Source organism: Sciurus carolinensis, chromosome 10 (genome assembly GCF_902686445.1).
Source record: "Sciurus carolinensis chromosome 10, mSciCar1.2, whole genome shotgun sequence".
In the NCBI taxonomy this organism is placed as follows: domain Eukaryota; kingdom Metazoa; phylum Chordata; class Mammalia; order Rodentia; family Sciuridae; genus Sciurus; species Sciurus carolinensis.
The window spans coordinates 77392491-77410494 of NC_062222.1; the positions used below are offsets into that span (position 1 = coordinate 77392491).

The 18004-nt window shown below is 41.6% G+C and overlaps 1 protein-coding gene across 1 annotated transcript in view; it reads right to left on the reverse strand.

The window, feature by feature from the left end:
- The window catches only part of Fras1 (Fraser extracellular matrix complex subunit 1), a 439675-nt gene that overhangs the window by 75186 nt on the left and 346485 nt on the right, over positions 1-18004 (reverse strand). Inside the window, exons 45-50 of the mRNA XM_047566389.1 lie at positions 17808-17996; positions 16222-16341; positions 15769-15948; positions 3086-3210; positions 2653-2793; positions 1068-1295 (exon numbers count right to left, since the gene is read on the reverse strand). Of these exons, the coding sequence (XP_047422345.1) occupies positions 1068-1295; positions 2653-2793; positions 3086-3210; positions 15769-15948; positions 16222-16341; positions 17808-17996 (983 nt within the window). The remainder of the gene's footprint in view (positions 1-1067; positions 1296-2652; positions 2794-3085; positions 3211-15768; positions 15949-16221; positions 16342-17807; positions 17997-18004) is intronic.

The following is an 18004-nucleotide window of genomic DNA, read 5'->3' on the forward strand; positions in this document are numbered from 1 at the left end:
GCAGGGAAATCCCGAGTCACCCACTGCACCGGTCAGCTGAGAATGAACTTTTATTTGTCTGTGAAGGACACAGGAGGATCGTTCTTTCAGGAAAACAAGGATCATCAGCAAGGGAGGGTAGACCCTCCCACTGGCCTGGAGGTACAGCAGGGTACAAGCAAATTGCTCATTAAAACCGTTACTGCCGAGTCAGACACAGAAATGTGGGAAGAAGGGCCCAGAGGTGCTGTTACTCCCAGGGAACATTTATGGTACTGCAGGAGATCTGTCAAGAAGTGAAGGGATGAGGAAAATGGCAGGGAAGGTAGAGGAGAGAATCTTAAAGTTCCTTTTGGATACCTGTAGGTCGCGAAGGATTCATTCTTTCTGGAAGGAAAGCTTGGCCATCTCATAACCACAAGAGAAAAACCTCTTACTGATTGCACACGTGGGTCCTAAAATGATGATGACAGTGCTGATAACAGCCACAGATTAACTGATGGTTCCCGCGTGCCAGGCATGGAGCTAAGTGCTTTATGTACACCAGGAGGGTAGGTATCACCCCCACTTTACAGATAGAGAAACTGAGGCTTAGAAAGATTAAATGATTTACAGGCTCACACAGCTTCTAAAGGACAGAGCCAGAACTCAAGTCAGTATCTCAAGAGTATGGTTAAAAGCCATGCTCTTCACCACTGCTATTTGTCAAACACAGAGAATCTCTGGTTGGATTGAGGGTCCTTAGTCCAAAAAGAGAGAATCTAGAACCACAAGACATTATTGAAAAATCAGATGAAAGGAAAACTCAAGGAATAAAGAGTGGGCAAAAAAGGGAGAAATAATAACATTAACAGCAAGTACCATCTTTTATTAGAGGTGCACTTTATGAGGATTACCTCCTTTGATCCTCGGACAAATTATTTGAAGCTGGTAATTATTACTGTGCCTGTTTTACAGATGAAAAACCGAGGCTTAAAGAAGTTAAGTAATTTGCCCAAGACCAGTATATTTCTAAGTTAAAAATCCACATGCCACCCAACCTCGGGCATGTGTTACTAGGCCTCTCCCTCATTACCTTTACCCCTCACCTCTTTTCCTCCTTCCTCGATGATAAAGAAGGGGTTCTTCCCATCAGAAACAGTGAAGGAGAAGCGGTCTTTGAGGGAGTTGCTGCCATCGTGGCTGTAGCTGATCCGGTTCTGGTAGATGTCTTCCATGGTGAAGGTGGAGCTGAGGTGGAAATGCTGCCCCCTGGTGGTCCTCTCAATGGTGCCATGGCGTGGCGGCTGCACAATGGTGAAGGTGACAGAGTCAGCCTGCCCAGGATGAAAGGGAAGTTGAGAAGAGAAATCTGATGAGTGAATGGTGGTCAACAGCTGACCAAAGGCATTTACCAAATAAGGACTGCATTTTTGTAATAGATAGCAAAAACAAAGCTAGAGAGAAAAACTATCTGTTTTACATAATTGGACTTACATTCTGGTGCCTTCAGTTATAATACTAAAACATTTAATTTCTTCTCTTCAGGTCATGGGGGAAGCCTGAATGTTTTAACTTCTACCAGGATGGTAGGAAACAGACCTTTAAAACCGTTCATTTGCTCTTCATCCATTTTCCTTACTTTTTCAAAACTTTTATATACAGAATCCCATATGCATCAGAAGTGAATCATCTCTCATTGCTGATTCTAAGGTGACCCACAAAAGGAAAAAGAGATGCATAAAACCTTACTCAGGAGTTTTCACTAACTTAAAGTGTAGAGGACTGACCTGGGCCAGCAAGGCCCTCTGTGACCTGGTCCCAGAGTCCCTCCCTGGCCTCCTGCTTGTTTATGGGTTCCAGTCTCTTGGTCTCTTGCAACTTTTGCTGCAGTTCTCAGGACAGAAGAGCATTTGGACTGCAGTACCTTTGCCCTTCGGGCCCCCTCTACCTGGAGAGTGAATTTCCCCAGGTAACCACATAGCTTGCTCTTTCTCTTAATGATATCCCTGCTCAAATATGACCTCCTCAGAGAGGCCTTCCCTGACCACTCTAATAGCACAGGCATTAATCTCAGTCTCCTTTACCTCACCTTTCATGTTTTTCTTCATAACCCTTATCATATCTGATGTGATCTGATCTTTCTTTACTATCCTTTCCTACAACCAAAGGTTGCAAACTCCTGAAGCCCAGAACTTCCTCTGTTTTGTTCACAGCTCTGCTTTTACCACCTAGAGCAGAGCCTAGAGCCAATACATAATAAATATTGATGCCAGAATGAATAAATGAATGAATGAGTGCACAGAGACGGATACACATAATACCATGCTATAGTCTTACTGCTTAGTAAGTGTGGTGGTGTGCTTTCAGGCAAACTGAATTATGTCTGAAGGTTAGACCATCCACCTGATTTTCTATGAGTCATAATACAAAGCCAGTATGTTAAGAGGATTGCTACATGTAATCAGGGGAGAGAATGAATGTACTTAGGTTTCAGGAAGGGTTTAAAAATGGTTTGATCCCAAATGTATTAGTTCCCCTTTTCCAGAAGGCATGGTGTCCCTGGTTACACATTCCTCCAGTATGCTTGCTTTCACCTCACGACTGAGCGCTCCTCTCAGGATGCATACCTGTGAAGCAAAGGCTGCTATTAGATCAGCCTCACTCAGCCAGAGCCTAGGGGAGCACTCTTACCTCTGTGTCTGCATCCACTGCCTTTAGCTCAAACTCTGTGATGGTCTTCCTCACACCCTCTTGCACGCGCATCCCCCAGTTCTGTACCACAGGGAGCGAATCGTCCACTGGGTGAATAGTGATATGGAAAGTCTGAGTCACCTAGAATGGCAGAAAAGTGCAAGTGGGATGCTTGGCTCCAGCACTACCCATTGATAAGAAGGCAGGTGCTCCCTGTGTTCCCTTTCACACCATTCCTGGCATGCCTGACCAACCAGGATCCCAGGAATGAGTACTCTTGGAAAGAGGCCAGGTGGCTGTCAGAGGGTGCTTCTATTTGTTGGCTGAGAGCAGAGGAAAAGGATGCTCTCCTATTACTAGTCTATGCCCACTCCATTCAAAGACAGCAAGGAATCAATACCCACTCAAGGATGGAATCCAGCGCCTGGCTTACCTCATTGGTTCCATCAGACAGCACAAAGCTGAAGGCATCAGAATGCTTTTCCGTCTCACTCGAATGGACATATTGAACGTTTCGTGAAGTCAGGTCAGTCTGAGTAAAGGAACTAATCCGGATACCTGGTGAAAGGAGATGAGAGAAACAGAAAGAATGTCAAAATGCTTCTAAGGCTAGGGAAACGTCAGACTCTCACAGGGAGAGAATGAGAGAAGTCCTTTGTATTTTCCTCTTAGCTTTTATGTTCTGCCCTCGAAGACCTTGCATGAAGTGGTTTGTGGATTTTTTTTCCTCTACAACAGCAAATGTTCTGTGGGAGCACATGTTAACTTTATTATCGCAGCTTCTACCGAGTGCCAGGCCAACAGCAGGTGTGCCGTAAATGCTACTCTCCTTTCTCCTGGGGTTTAAGTACGTTTAGGTGAAGTCTGTGAAAGGCAGAGCCATTGCTTTATTTTCCAAACGCCTCTCTTAAGTTTTACAGTCCCCTATGACCTCATGGTGCTTTCGGAAATCTGACCTAATTTTTAAATATTGTGCAATGGTTTAGCTTTTGAACACTGGAGTTATAAGGCTCAGCTACACATAGCCTTGCTTCTGTGATCGGGGAGCCATCCCTGGCCTCCATAATGTCACTAGGTATTTTCAAGGTCCCTTTCAACTCTCAGGACTATGATCCTAGCTTCTCATTGACAAGTTTAGCCAGTCAGACTGTAACAAAACTTCCTGCATGACTCTGGGCCTTGAATAATCATTCTATATCAAATTGAAAACAGCCTAGAAATATAATATTCTTAATAATATGATATAGTTCGGAGATTGAGGCAGGAGGATCTCAAGTTCAAAGCCAGCCTCAGCAAATGCGAGGCTAAGCAACTCAGTGAGACCCTATCTCTAAATAAAATACAAATTAGGGCTGGGGATGTGGCTCAGTGGTGGAGTGCCCCTGAGCTCAATCCACAGTACCCACAGTCCAAATAATAATATAGAAAAAAACCATGTTAAATTTTTTGGTAGCATCTTTTTAAAAGAAAAAACAAAACAAAACAAAACAAAAACTAAAGCAATTTGAAATAATGAAAAGGTATCCCACAAATGTACATCATCTGTTTTCAAATGCTTAGCAACATTTAGTAAATCAGCCCAGAATTCTTGCTTCCATCTTAGGGCTAGTGGACACACACTCTGGTACCAGTCACGATGGAAACAAGACCTGTATCTTTTAGTCCCTTAGCATAAATTCCCTCTTTCTGATCCTGGGTATTGGGAAATTAATCCATTTAATCTAGTCCTTTAGTTTAGCCCTGAAATTCATTTGCTGCTTCCTGAGATTTATTATTGTTCATTATTAATCCTGGCAAAACCAGTTTGGCTTTTCTATGAAAAAACAGAGACTCTATTTTGATTAATATAAAGTTAAGTGTGACAAGCAGTATCTCTGCTTCATCTTTAAAAAAAAAAAATCAAACCACACGGCTTACATTTGCATCTCTCTTTATCATCTGAAATTTGTCACCCAGATACAATAGCCTTCTGAATATTGGGGCATTAATTTTCTGATGAGGCATTTTATATTTCTGTGCTTGCTGTATCAGTTCTTGACAGGCAAGAAATGCAGCCCACTGTCTTATAGCTTTGTCTTGTGACTCTGGACAGAAATCCATACCATTTTTTAAAAATTTAATAACTTCAGAGTGACTGCACTGAGAAATTTAAATCTCTTCCCCTGCTGTGAATCCATCCTCATAGTTCATGAGAAAATACTTATCTGGGTTCTCACAATCAACTGGTCACCTATTCGCTGTTCCCTTTATGAGAGTTTAAGACCGATTACAACATTAAGTTTTTGCTTTCCTCTTGGGAAGGAAGCTCTGTGATCGATCCTTTTATTTATTTATTTTAAAAACATTTTTTATTGAAGTAAAATTGACTGCAGTATATTACACACATTTAGAGTGCACAATTTCATAAGCTTTGGCACTCCCATGAAACCACTACCTCTATCAAAAGAGTGAATATATTCATCACTCCCCAAGTTTCCAAGTGACACTTCATAATCCTTCTATCCTTCCATTCTCCATCCCCCATCCCATCCAAAAGCACTCAATGAATGATTTCTGTCACCATAGATTCGTTGGCATTTTTGCAACTTTTAAATAAATAGAATCATACAGTATGTACTATTTTGTGCCTGCTTTCTTTCTCTTAGCATAATTATTTTGAGCTCCAGCAGGTATTAATAGTTTACTCCTTGCTATTGTTGTTTTATGTTTATTTATTTATGTTTGTATTATTTATTTATGTTTGTATTTATGTTGTATTATTATGTTTATGTTTATTTATGTTTGTATTATTGTTTATGTTGTTTATCATAATTTTTTATTCATATTCATCTGTTGATGAACATTTGGTTTTTTTTCAGTTGGGGATATTGCATATAAAGCTGCTATGATTATTTGTGTATAAGTCTATATATGGACACAAGTTTTTTTTTTTATTGTAAACAAATGGGCTACATGTTGTTTCTCTGTTTGTACATGGCGTAAAGGCATACCATTTGTGTAATCATAAATTCACATAGGGTGATGTTGTTTGATTCATTCTGTTATTTTTTCCCTTCCCCCCCACCCCTCGCACCCCTCTTTTAATTACATTGACTGTCATTGACTGTCTTTTTTTTTTTTTTTGGGACACAAGTTTTTGCTCTTGGGTAAATCTCTAGAAGGGAATGGCTGGAATATATGCTAGGTATGTGCCTAATTTTTTAGGAAACTGGTAAACTCTTCTTCCAAAGTGGTAGAACCATTTTGCATTTTCACTAGTAGTGTGTGAAAGCACTGGGCTTGGTCTTAGTGGGAATTTCCCAGTACAGTTACATTTTAGTGGGATTTTTCCAATTTGATCTAGTGAACATCAAGCACCCACCACAGGCAGAACACTAATTGAGACAGGCTTATACATGTTGAATTTTATCTTTTAACAGCTCTGGGAGGTTGAGGTAGGTATTTGACTCCCGTTTTTATAGATTAAGACAGTTACAGAGTTATGAATATAATTAAAGAGTTATGAGCTCTACTCAAGGTCACATGGCTAATAAGAGGTCAAGGCTGGGATTGGAACTCAGGCAGTCTAATGACAAAGCCTATGTCTGCGGGGAGTGCTCTCTGTAAGAGCCATTTAGACAGGAGCTTCTTGGACTTACCCTTATTCTTTAGCTCTCTTTCAATAAAAAAAAGTAATATATGCCTATGAAAGAAAATGTGAAAAAACACAGAAAAGTAGAAAAGAATAATAAAAATCAGTCTTATACCAATCACTGAAATATCACCATTATCATATCTTTGAATTGTTCCTCCTAAAATACTTTATTGACTCCAGTCCCTTTTTTGTCTGAAATACTAATTTTGATGGGGTTTAAAATTATTTAAATGATAACCATATTTACCTGCCAGAGGGAAACAAGCTGACGTGGAACACAGGCTTCAAGGCGGCAAGGATTTTTCTTGTGTCTTCACTGATGTTCCCCTAGAGCAGTGCCTGCCACATGGCAGGTGCTCAAACTATATCTGGTGAATCTGTTTAGTTCATTTGCTATAATCTGTGTCTAGGAGGTTCTTCTGAGCACAGATTTCCAATCCCTATACACTTTTCATTTTTAAAATTTTAGCCTTTGCTAATTGGGTATTGGAAGATGTCAGTTACTCACTTGCCAGAAAGATGGTGTTTCGAATGACATATTTCCCTCCTGGCTGTCACAGCAGGTAGTTGTTTGAAGTACTTGAAGGCTTTTAATCCCATTGAAGGTGTTTTCGGTCACCAACCTGCTGGCTAAACTATATATCTGGCAGTGTTACAGAGACCCACACTAACCCTGTCAGTTTTTCCAATTCCCCTGGAAGGCCTGCATGTTAGAGAAGGCTCAGTCCAGGTCAGGGAAGTGGTGCGGGAATAAAGCATCTCCAGAGAAATTGCCTCCTTAATAGGATGTCGGGTGTTGCCCCAGCTGCCTGCTTTCAGCACAGCCGTGGGTGGTTCTGCTCATGCTGTGGGAGACCCGCAGCTTTCTGTTTCAGATCTTCCCTGAAGCTTCTTATTAGGGGTTGAATTGCAAGTGCACCTTCTTCTTACCCCAAATTCATATGCTGAAGTCCCAACCCCCAGTGCCTCAGAATGTGACCGTGTTTGGAAATAGGGTCGCTGCAGATGTAATCAGACAATGTCAAGTCATTAGGGTGGGCCTTAATTCAATATGATGGCATCATGAGAAAGAAAAATTTGGACATAGACCATTAAGGGGAGAATACCATGTGAACATGAAGATGGCCACCTACGTGACAAGGAGAAAGACCTGGAACACACACTTCCCTCACAGCCCTCACAACCAACCAACCCCACCAACACCTTGATCTACAACTTCCGGCCTCCAAAACTATAAGAAAATAATTTTTGTGGTTTAAGCTGTGCAGTTCATAGTACTTTTTCTTTTTACAGCATCCCTAACCACAATGTACCCCTCCTCTCTGGGAAAGCCCAAACTAACAATGGGTACATCCTATTTTGGTTGGCGTCACAACACCTAGGGAGGATGGAAAAAGAGTATCACCTCTGAGAAGTCTTTCCTGACAACCCCCACCCTGTCAAAGTTTGACTTGCTGTCCTCCGGGCTCCGGCTGTCCTCTGTCATGTTGCTGTCACAGCTACTGAAACACATTTGCATGTATTTGTTTACATGCCCACTTCCCAAACATAGGTTTTTTTTTTTTTTTTCTTTTAGTAGCTACTGAATGAACTCTTGTTGAAGGAAGAGATGGAAGGAAACTGTATTAGTCAGTTTTTTGTCACTATGATCAAAATACCTGACATACACAACATAAAGGAAGAAAGACTTATTTTGGTTCATGGTTGCAGAAGTTTCAGCCCATGGTGCTATTGCTTTGGTCCTAAAGTGAGGCAGAACATAATGGCAGAAGGGTATGGTGGAGGAAAGCTGCTCTTTTCATGGCATCCAGGAAACAGAGAAATTGGGGACAGGGTGGAGGTGGAGGGAGAAGCTGAGTATAAGAAATGCCCTTTCAGGGCATGCCTCCAATGACCTACCTCCTCCAACCAAGTCTCACCCCCTAGTTTCCATCACTTCCCTACTGGGAAGTTCATTCAGCGATTAGTGGGTTAATCCACTAATGAGGAAGGAGCCCTCATGATCTAATCACTTTCTAAAAGCTCTACCTCTGAATATTGCTGCCCTGGGGACCAAGCCTTTAACACACGAGCCTTTGGGAGACATTTCGGATCCAAACTGTGAAAGAAGCCCTTCTAATATGACAGAATATCATGTATATAATTACAACTCAGTCTGGAATCAGAATCTCATGGGGATGTGCTATGGTTTGCATATGGTATGAGTGTCTCCCCAAAAGTTTCATGTGTTGGAAACTTGGTCCCAATGTGGTGTTATTAACAAGTGGTGGAATCTTTGAGAGGTGGGACCTAATGGGAGGTTATTAGGAGTGAGTGAGTTACCGTAAGAGTGGGTTACTATAAACAGAGTCAGACTGGCGATTCCCCAGTCTCCGGTTTCCTGTCTCACCGTACAGTCTCTCCCTCTCACACAAGCTGTCAACATTTTGCTGTCCACCATGACATAGCCATGACATAGCTGTGACATAGCCATGAGAAACCTCACCAGAAGATGAGCAGGTGGGGATGTCTGACCTTGGGCTCTGATTCTTCAAAACAGTGAATTAAATAAACCTCTTTTCTTTTTATTTTTTCTTCTTTTTTTTATTTTAGCAAGTTTCTCTTTTTAAATTTTTATTTGTTTTAATTAGTTCTATATGATAGTAGAATGCACTTTGACACATCATATATAATGGAGTACAATTTTTCATTCTTCTGGTTATATATTATGTAGAATACCACCAGTCATATGGTTGTATATGTACATGGAGTAATAATGTCTGATTCATTCTACTATTCTTCCCCCCGCAAGTCCCCTCCCCTCCTCTCACTCCCCTCTGCCTAATCTAAAATAACTCTATTCTTCCTGAGCCCCCCTCCACCATCGTGATATTAGCATCTGCATATTGGAGAAAACATTCGGCTTTTGGTTTTGGGAATTGGCTTATTTTGCTTAGCATGATATTCTCCAGCTCCATCCATTTCCCAACAATCAATAAATGGAATGGATTCAAACTTAAAAGCATCTTCTCAGCAAAGGAAACAATTACATGAAGAGAGAGCCTACAGAATGGGAGAAAATCTTTGCCACCTGCACCTCGGATAGAGCATTAATATCCAGGATATGTAAAGAACTCAAGAAACTTAACAAAAAAATGAATAACCCAATCAATAAATGGGCTAAGGAACGAAACAGATGAAGTGTGTTCACAGAAGAAACACAATAAATAAATGTATGAAAAAATGTTCAACATCTTTAGCAATTAGAGAAATGCAAATCAAAACTACTCTAAGATTTCATCTCATCCCAGTCAGGATGGCAATTATCAAGAATACAAACAACAATAAATGTTGGTGAGGATGTGGGGGGAAAGGTACACTCATACATTGCTGGTGGGACTCCAAATTGGTGCAACCACTCTGGAAAGCAGTATGGAGATTCCTCAGAAAACTTGAAATGGAACCACCATTTGACCCAGCTATCCCTCTTCTTGCTTTATACCCCAAGGACTTAAAATCAGCATACTACTGTGATGCAGCCACATCAATGTTTATAGCAGCTCAGTTCACATCAATGTTTATAGCAGCTCAATTCACATTAGTTAAACTATGGAACCAACCTAGGTGTCCTTCAACAAAGGAATGGATAAAAAAAAAAAGTGGTGTATATATATATATATATATATATATATATATATATACACACATATATACAAATATAATGGGATATTACTCATCCTTAAAGAAGAAAGAAATAAACCTCTTTTCTTTATGAAATAAAGATACTCATCTTAGATATTTTGTCACAGCAGCAGAACATGGACTAATAAATGGTGTTTTAAAAAGACATTCATGTATGAGCTCCATCAGAGACTTATTTATAGGTCTGGGTGGAGCCTGAGTATCATTTTTAAACACATCCTCTGTGACTCTCATGTTCAGACAAGGCAGAGAATCACTGACATAATAGAAATGTTGAAAGAACAATCAGAAAGCCTGCTTTGGTTTCTTTCTCTCTGCTTCTTTTCTTGTCTACATGAGTCACATAAGCTAGAGCAAGTCATGTAACACAGAAACTTATTTTAGCTTATTTTATTCTTTGACATTTCTAAAACTGTGACAGTATAGCCAACTCAGAGGTAGCAGATAAAATAGTAGATGATAACAAGACCATTATTTGAGCTTATTTGATCTGTGTAGTGATGGTCATGTCTGAAGTCACATAAATTCTATGATATTTTTAATAAGAGAAACTGAGTGAACATACTAATAAGAGAACTATTTGTATCTGGTGAATAATAATAATGTTTCACACCACTAGTTAGCTACTAGCTGAGAGGAGCTCCCTGTGCAATTTCACCATATATGAAGATATCAGGCACAAACTAACTTCCACAAAAATATAAAACTAGCAAGGGGTGAGGAATCTGAATGGTCTAACCTCACATGCACAATTGAAGAAGCCAAATGTACTGCAGTTCACACACCCCAGGAGGCAACCTGAACACCAGACAGTCTGATTCACTGGGGTGGCTGAGCCAAGCCTATGACACTGCCCTGAGACCCTCACTTGGACCTCTCTCCTTCTAACTGTGCATCCCCCAAGTAAAGTGTCATCTGTGGCCACGTGGTCTCTCGTGATGCCATCACTCCATTCTAAAATCTAGTTCAGGTGATATTACAGTTTCTGGGCAAAATGCCCACTTCCCTGAGGAGTTTCAGAAGTTTAAAAGGCCAGGAGGCACATTAATGAATTGAGGTAGGGAAAGGGAAGAGATGCACATTTGAAAGGTAATTCACTTTTTTAGGAGCTTTAATTTACCACCTTTAAGGAGTGAATATTTGACAACAAGCACAGAACAGAGAGTGAAAATGTTATGTGCAGTCTCCTTACATGTTCACTGATAGAGAAAAACTTTGCTGTGAGGTTCCAGGACAGACAGAGGACCTAAGGACTTTGGACTCCCAGGCTCCTCCTTGGGGTGCTCATTTTTGTGGGAAAGTCCTCTGGTGATTAGAAAACAGGTGACAGAAGGACTTTCCATTCATTGGGGGTAGACTCACTCGAGTGATTTTAAGATTTGAGAGCAAGACCGTCTCCTGAGGTGAACATATGACTCTCAGACTGAAGGAAAAACACACGGGGGTTCATTCAAAGTTCCCAGAAGGGTAGGGATCTCTGAAACCTACGATTCAGGCTGCAAAACCTATGAAACATGCTGATGAAGCTAAGCACCATGAAGAGCACTTTTCTTCTGTCAGCATCTCAAGCAGAATCATGAAGACCTATCTTCAGTGTCCTCTGTTGCCATGTCCCTTTGGGGTCAAACTGTCTTCCCTGCTAAGCACAATGGCTCATCTGAGGCTCAGGTTTGGCTTCCAGTGGCCACAACAAGGAGAGGAAACCATCCGGGACCACCTGACTTATTGATGCAATAAAGAGCCACCTGGTTACCCAGCAGCAGAATTTTTCATTGGTGCCTAAGTGCCTTTAGGAATTTTGACAGATTATATAGGACTTTTCTTGGTCTGGCCAAGAAACCATATGTCACTCCAGCCTTGGAGGAGGGTTTGTTGTACTGGCAAGGGGGATGCCAGCAGGAGGTAGTCCTTGAAGTATTTCAGAGACAGCAGTGCTTCCTGGAGCATTTGGGGTAAGACTGAAATCAATGTGGTGTTGAGAGTTGTGGGGTCAACGTTGAATGCAACTGTGCTGATATCAACATTCTCTATTGGGGATGAAATTAAAATTAACACAAGGATTCAGATTTTGGATTATATGCCTCAATCTACTATTTCTTACTAATAGCCCTGTTGTCCATCTAGGTAGAACAAGTTGGTTCAGGACTTTACCTATTAATTTAGCATCCCATCTCTGTCCTCTAAATGCTTGTTCAGCCACTGCTACCCCTCTCCCCATCTGAGCCAGCATGACAACTTGCATCGTAGAGGTGACGACCATATGACGATCCCTTGAGGACCAGCTGTGCTGGAGATTGCTACATTGCAACATTCTTTCTCTTCTTCCTAAAACTTATGACTGCTGACTTCCAGATAAGCAATTGGCTGCCCAGTTAGAGGCTACATTTGTCAACTACCTCTCAGCTTTGTGCAGCTGCGATCACACAAAAGTGATGTGTGTTCTTGCAGCAATGCTCCTAAAAGAGAAATGGATATGGACTCTCCTTTCCTGCTGGCGGGAGGGTGATAACAAAAGTGGTCTCCCTGAGTCAGAGATGGAAGCCTGGTGTTGAGGATCATTGAGTCACCTCTGGCCTCTGGTTTATTCTGTGAGAAAAAAATACCTTTCCACTGCATTTTGGGGTCTATTCCTTCTAGCAGTTTAGCTTCTATTTTTGTTAATTCTATTCCCTATTCTAATTTCCCAAGAAAAACAGGGTCTTTTAGGTTTAGGGGAGAAGGGAAACCCTGCTGTGAGGGTGCATTTCCTCCACCTTGAAGGACAGAAGGAATGGGGACTTGACTGCCAGGCTAGCCTCTCAGTGGTAGCAGCTCCAGACTGTCTTTTGCACAGTTCAGAAGGCACACAAGGCTCTCTGTAGCTCCTTGGGGAAGAAAAGAGGATTTCTGTACTTTTTTCTCTCTGTTTAAGGTGGACAATTAATTACAATCGGCTTGACAGCATGAGGATAAATCCATTTCATAGTAAGGCGTCAAGATGGAGTCTGCTCACACTGGTGCCTAATGCTATTCCAGGAGGCATGCGGCCCCCAAATAGCTCACCACGGGCTCTGAGGACACTGACCTAGAAGTTGCTCTGATCTTAGAAAGAACAGGTCCCTCCCAACCTTGACTCCTGCTAGACCCATCCTCACCTAGTAAGACAATGCTTTTCTCTAAGTTATAGCCCTCAGAGAGGCTGAGAGGTAATCCACATGGACTTCCTCCAAAGGGAGATCTTTGACATTTAAAAGAATCAGATTCATGATTCAAAGGAAAGGGATCAATGTAGATTAGGATGAGGGAGGGGCAGGGATGCTCTGTCCTACTGGCAATGGGGAGGGGCCCCAGGAGTAAAAAGGAGGGGCTGGATCCTTGTACCTGCTTTACTTAGCATTACTAGAAAGAGGCAGATTAAGCAAACCTGGTGAGGACAGAAGACATGGATTAGGAAGTTAAGCCTATCGGGAAAGAGGAGGTGAAGGACTGTCCCAGGTAAATGGAACGTCCTCCCTATTTTGGAGGGTACTGTCCCAGGAAGAGGGAGCAGCATGATTACTTACTGGTGTCTCTCTCTTGAAGCAGAGCTGGCCTGATCTTGACAACCAGATTTTAAGCCCAGTGAAGTCTGAGAGTTGTGAAAAAAAAAAAGGGGAATGTGGAGTCTCACATCTCCCAGGACTCTTCACCAGCCTGGGGTCAGAGGAGAGCAAGGGTTGAAACTTATCAGCAGGTGGGTAATGGGCAATGCCTTGCAAAGCCTGGAGCTTTTTAAAGCGCTGTGCAGTGTGCATGCAGTTGCTTAGCACAATAGCCAGTCTGCCCTTTCATCTTTGGAGAGATACAATCAGCAACCTGACAGAATTCTGGCAGAAGCAATTAACTCATGAATTAGTTATCAAATATCTCATGCAGCCAAGGTCTTGAGGGTGCTGATCTGCATACTTTCCCAGGAACTTGGGGACAAAGGGGAAGGCCACCAGCTTTAATTTGCATTAGGAACTTTAGCCAATCTGTCCATTCCCTTCCATGCTCTCCCACCCTATACATTCAACACCTCCTCCTCCACCATCACCCTGGACCCAGAGAAGTCTCTTCCCTCACCTCCTCTGCTCCATCGCCCTCTACCTTTTGCAGCTCATCTCTCACCACCCCCTGCTGCAGCCACACTGGTCTTGCTATCTCTTTGCCTGGATGATTCTGACTCCAGATATTTATACTTGCTGATTCCCTCAGACTGGCATATTCTTTTATATTCCTCAGTGTGCCTGGCTCCCTCTTTCTTCAGATCTCTGCTCAAGTGTCATCTGATTATTAGGGAGAACTTGCCTCGTTCCCTTCTTCCTGTGCTCCTTGGGAACACCCTTGATCCTCTCCCCAATACTCATCACCACCTGTTATACAATATATTTGTTTGCTTCTTTGTTTATTGTCTGATGCTCTGCATTAGAAAATGGGTACTATAAGGGTAAACACTTCCCTGTTTTGATATTTCCCTGGTTGAATGAAAAATGTGTAACTCAAAAGCCAAAGAAAACCAATGAAGATCTAAATCTCCTGCAAACTGTCACTGTTTCTATGTTCTAAGAAATAAAGACAATTCTACCTTCAGATTGTTTACTCAGCAAATACCTCTTGTCCCTCACATTTATTCAGCTGCCAACCTCTTGAGGTTCTCCGCTGGAACTGCTTCCTTCCTTATTTCCTCCCTCAGTCAGTGAATGACTACCGACTACTCACTTCCTAGGTGCTGGGTATTGTCCCTCACATTTGTCTTTGCTCTTCCCACCACTGCCCTCCAGATGAAGTCTCACCACTTTCTCCCTGTCCCAGTATAGAAACTTCCAAACATGCTCACTGCCTCCTTTCCCTCTCCTTCAGTTCATCCTGTTGGATGCTGCCTGATGAACTTCACGTCCCTCCCTGCTCAAAATTCTGCAGTGGCTCACTGTTTCCTATAGTGTCAGAGAGATTATTCCTCCCAGTTCTGAGGGTTCACCATACAATCTCAATCTACCCATGATCCCTGTAGTACATTCTTAAATGCCACCCCAGTGCACTTTCTTACCCTATGTAGACACTCCCATTGTGAACTCCTATGCCTCTAGGTTTAGACCTTTCTTTAAACATCTATAGCTTTCCCTGAGTTGTGGTTATCTGCAGAAGTTCCTTATCTTACCTATAGAGAACTCTGGAGAGCTAGGATTGTATCTCATTCATCTTTCTTTCCCAAGCCACAGCTAAACTAGAATCTTGCTAGTATACATGTTCATTCACTACTTGTTGAACCGAATATATTTTAAAGAATTATTTTTATTTTTATTTATTTTTTGGTGCTGAGGATTAAATCCAGGCCTTGAGCATGGTAAACATGCACTCTACCACTGAGTTATACCTCCAGTCTCTGAATTAAAATTTTAAGCACAGAATGTTGCACCATGCCAGGTGCTCAAGGGTATGCAGATGAATAGCATGCAGTGTTTGATTTATAGGAATTGACTAATTATGGAGATAAGATTGCTTACATAAAATTGTAATATTTTTGAGGTTCAAGGATCAAACCCAGGCCCTCATGTATGTTAAGCACGTGTTCAGATCCCTGACCCCAAATTAAAATTTTTATTCACTATAACCAAGTAATTGAGTACCTATTGTATGTTAAGTATAATACAATATAATATGTAATGGTCAAAATTAGGGAGGCAGAAACCAAAAGCAAATTAAAGCAGATTCTAACTGAACAAGTACAGCTGATTTAGCTATCCCTAACACTTACTGAAATCTAACTTTTGGTTGGATGAAGCAAGAGATGATAGACATACCTGGTGATGCTGCATGTTCCAAGTGGCCCAGTTGGGGCTGTTTGATGATTCTGTAGATCAATTCTGCAGGTTCACTATCGTGGTCAGTGGCTGAGAGCTGTAGGGTGGTGATTTTCTTCACTGAGTTTTCATCCAAGACCAGCCCTTTATTGGTGATGATCACTGGTGGGGATTTGTCCTCTGAAAGTATCAGAGATGATTTGAAATGAGATCTTTTCAGCCTTATTTCTTCAGTTCCAGGCCTGGTAGCCAGGGTAAAGGACCAGAGCAATCCTCGAGGGACCTCACCAGGGGGCCAAAGCTATGCAACAGTCATACGGGTGGTATGATTTTCAACTTTCATGCTGGCTAGGTGAAGGGAAGAATTCAAGCTTCAAGGTGACCACAGTGTAAACTACATAACTTCAGAACTGCGGAAGTATTTTTGCATTGGAAAACCTCATGCCCCCTTACCTAAAACACTGATGGAAAATGACTGGTCAATCAATTTGTTGCCTTCTCCATCAACCACATCAAATTTAAAAGCAAAGCTCCCACCAGGTTCTCCTGTTCCATGACTGAATTCTACCTGCCCTATAGAAAGGAAAAAAAAATTCAAGATTTGTCATTAATGTTTTCTGTCCTTGTTTCTAGAGCGAAAGGGGACTTCAATTGGTATTCACACCAATGAATCACTTTGATACCACCTTTGACATTTTAATCTAAAGTTTTCATTTCCTCCCTTCCCTCTCCCACCATTGACTTGCTCATACCCAAAGACATCCTCATAACAAATTCACTTCAAGTGACATTTCTTATGGCTGAAGCTTGGCCTTTTTAAAAGATATTTCTTATGATTGAGGCTCCGTCTCTAAGGAGGTCTCAGGACAAAACTGCCTGTGTGCAAAATGTGCACCAACCACACTCACATCATTCAGAGTGGCCCTGCTATTTATCCCTATCACAAGGCAAGAGGATGCTGCAGCCTCTGCCTCTCAGGGCTCTTCACTCTCCACTGCCCCATATGTGCAGTAATGTGGGCCATACCAGCAGAAAATAAATAGATAAGCACACAAATAAACTCCCCATGGAGGTCAAAAGGATCAGAAGGGAGAAGTATAATGCATTACATTTTTGTTAACCCACAGCATCATTTATATGTACCCATCAATATAAATATAACTAAACCTCTGGGAGAAGGTGTCCTGTCTCATTTTTTATAAGGAGACCCAGAGGCACAGGATAATTAAGGAATTCCTATCCCTTTGTCCATTCCTTCCTCTTCACTGAAGCACAGACAGATCCAATGAGAATTAAGTTGCTTTCAATCTTAGGTGTTTGTGCATGGGAAGGACCCTTGTTTCTGCTCTTCAGAGGCATGTTTCTACCTCAAAAAGGAACTGCACATCATCACATGACTTTGGACATTTTTCTCCTCCCAATACTAACTTTTTTCCCTCCTATACCCCCTGAAAGCACTGTACAGTAACTACGTAGCATTTAACATTTATGCCTTCACATTACATCAGCATTTCCTGAAGGAGGGACGAACCATGTAATTTCCCCCAGGCAGCTCAGATTTATGCCCTTCTATTTTGCTTAGTTCATTAACTTATGCTCTTTGGGGAGCTGAAAAGAGATATAAATTGCTCACCTAAGGAAGGCATAATTTTCACCTTAATCCATCCCAACTCACTTCTTTTTTTCTTTTCCTCTCTCATACACACTTTTTAGCATCCTAGAAAGTCAAAATGACTTTTTTCCCCTCCATAATTGACTTCAATTTAATTAATGCTATGTCAAAGCATGCACATTTTTTGCCAAGAAAGATAAAGATAACTCTCCTCCTCCAACTCCTTCCTTCTTCTTCTTCTTTTTTTTTTTTTTTTTTTGACAACAACAGCAACAACAAAAGATTGAGATCAAGAGAAAAAGAAGAAGTTGTAACTCAGCTCTTATTCAAAACAAAGTATGCATGCTTTACTGCCACAGGCCACCACTCCACTTTTCTACTGTGGGTAGGGTCCTTGAAAGCGGATAGGCAGAGAGAACTGGCTGACCTTGGTTAATGTCTGCCTGGGTGAAACTTCGAATGGGACCTTTCACAGAGATTTGCTCCAAGTTGTCTTGCTTAACCTTCTGCAGGCGTCCTGCACCTGGATCTTCCTTCATGATGTACATAACCTGACGGTCATCTGAGTCAATATCTGTCACTTTCAAATGCTGTTCTGTGATGCGTGCTACGGATCCTGAAAAT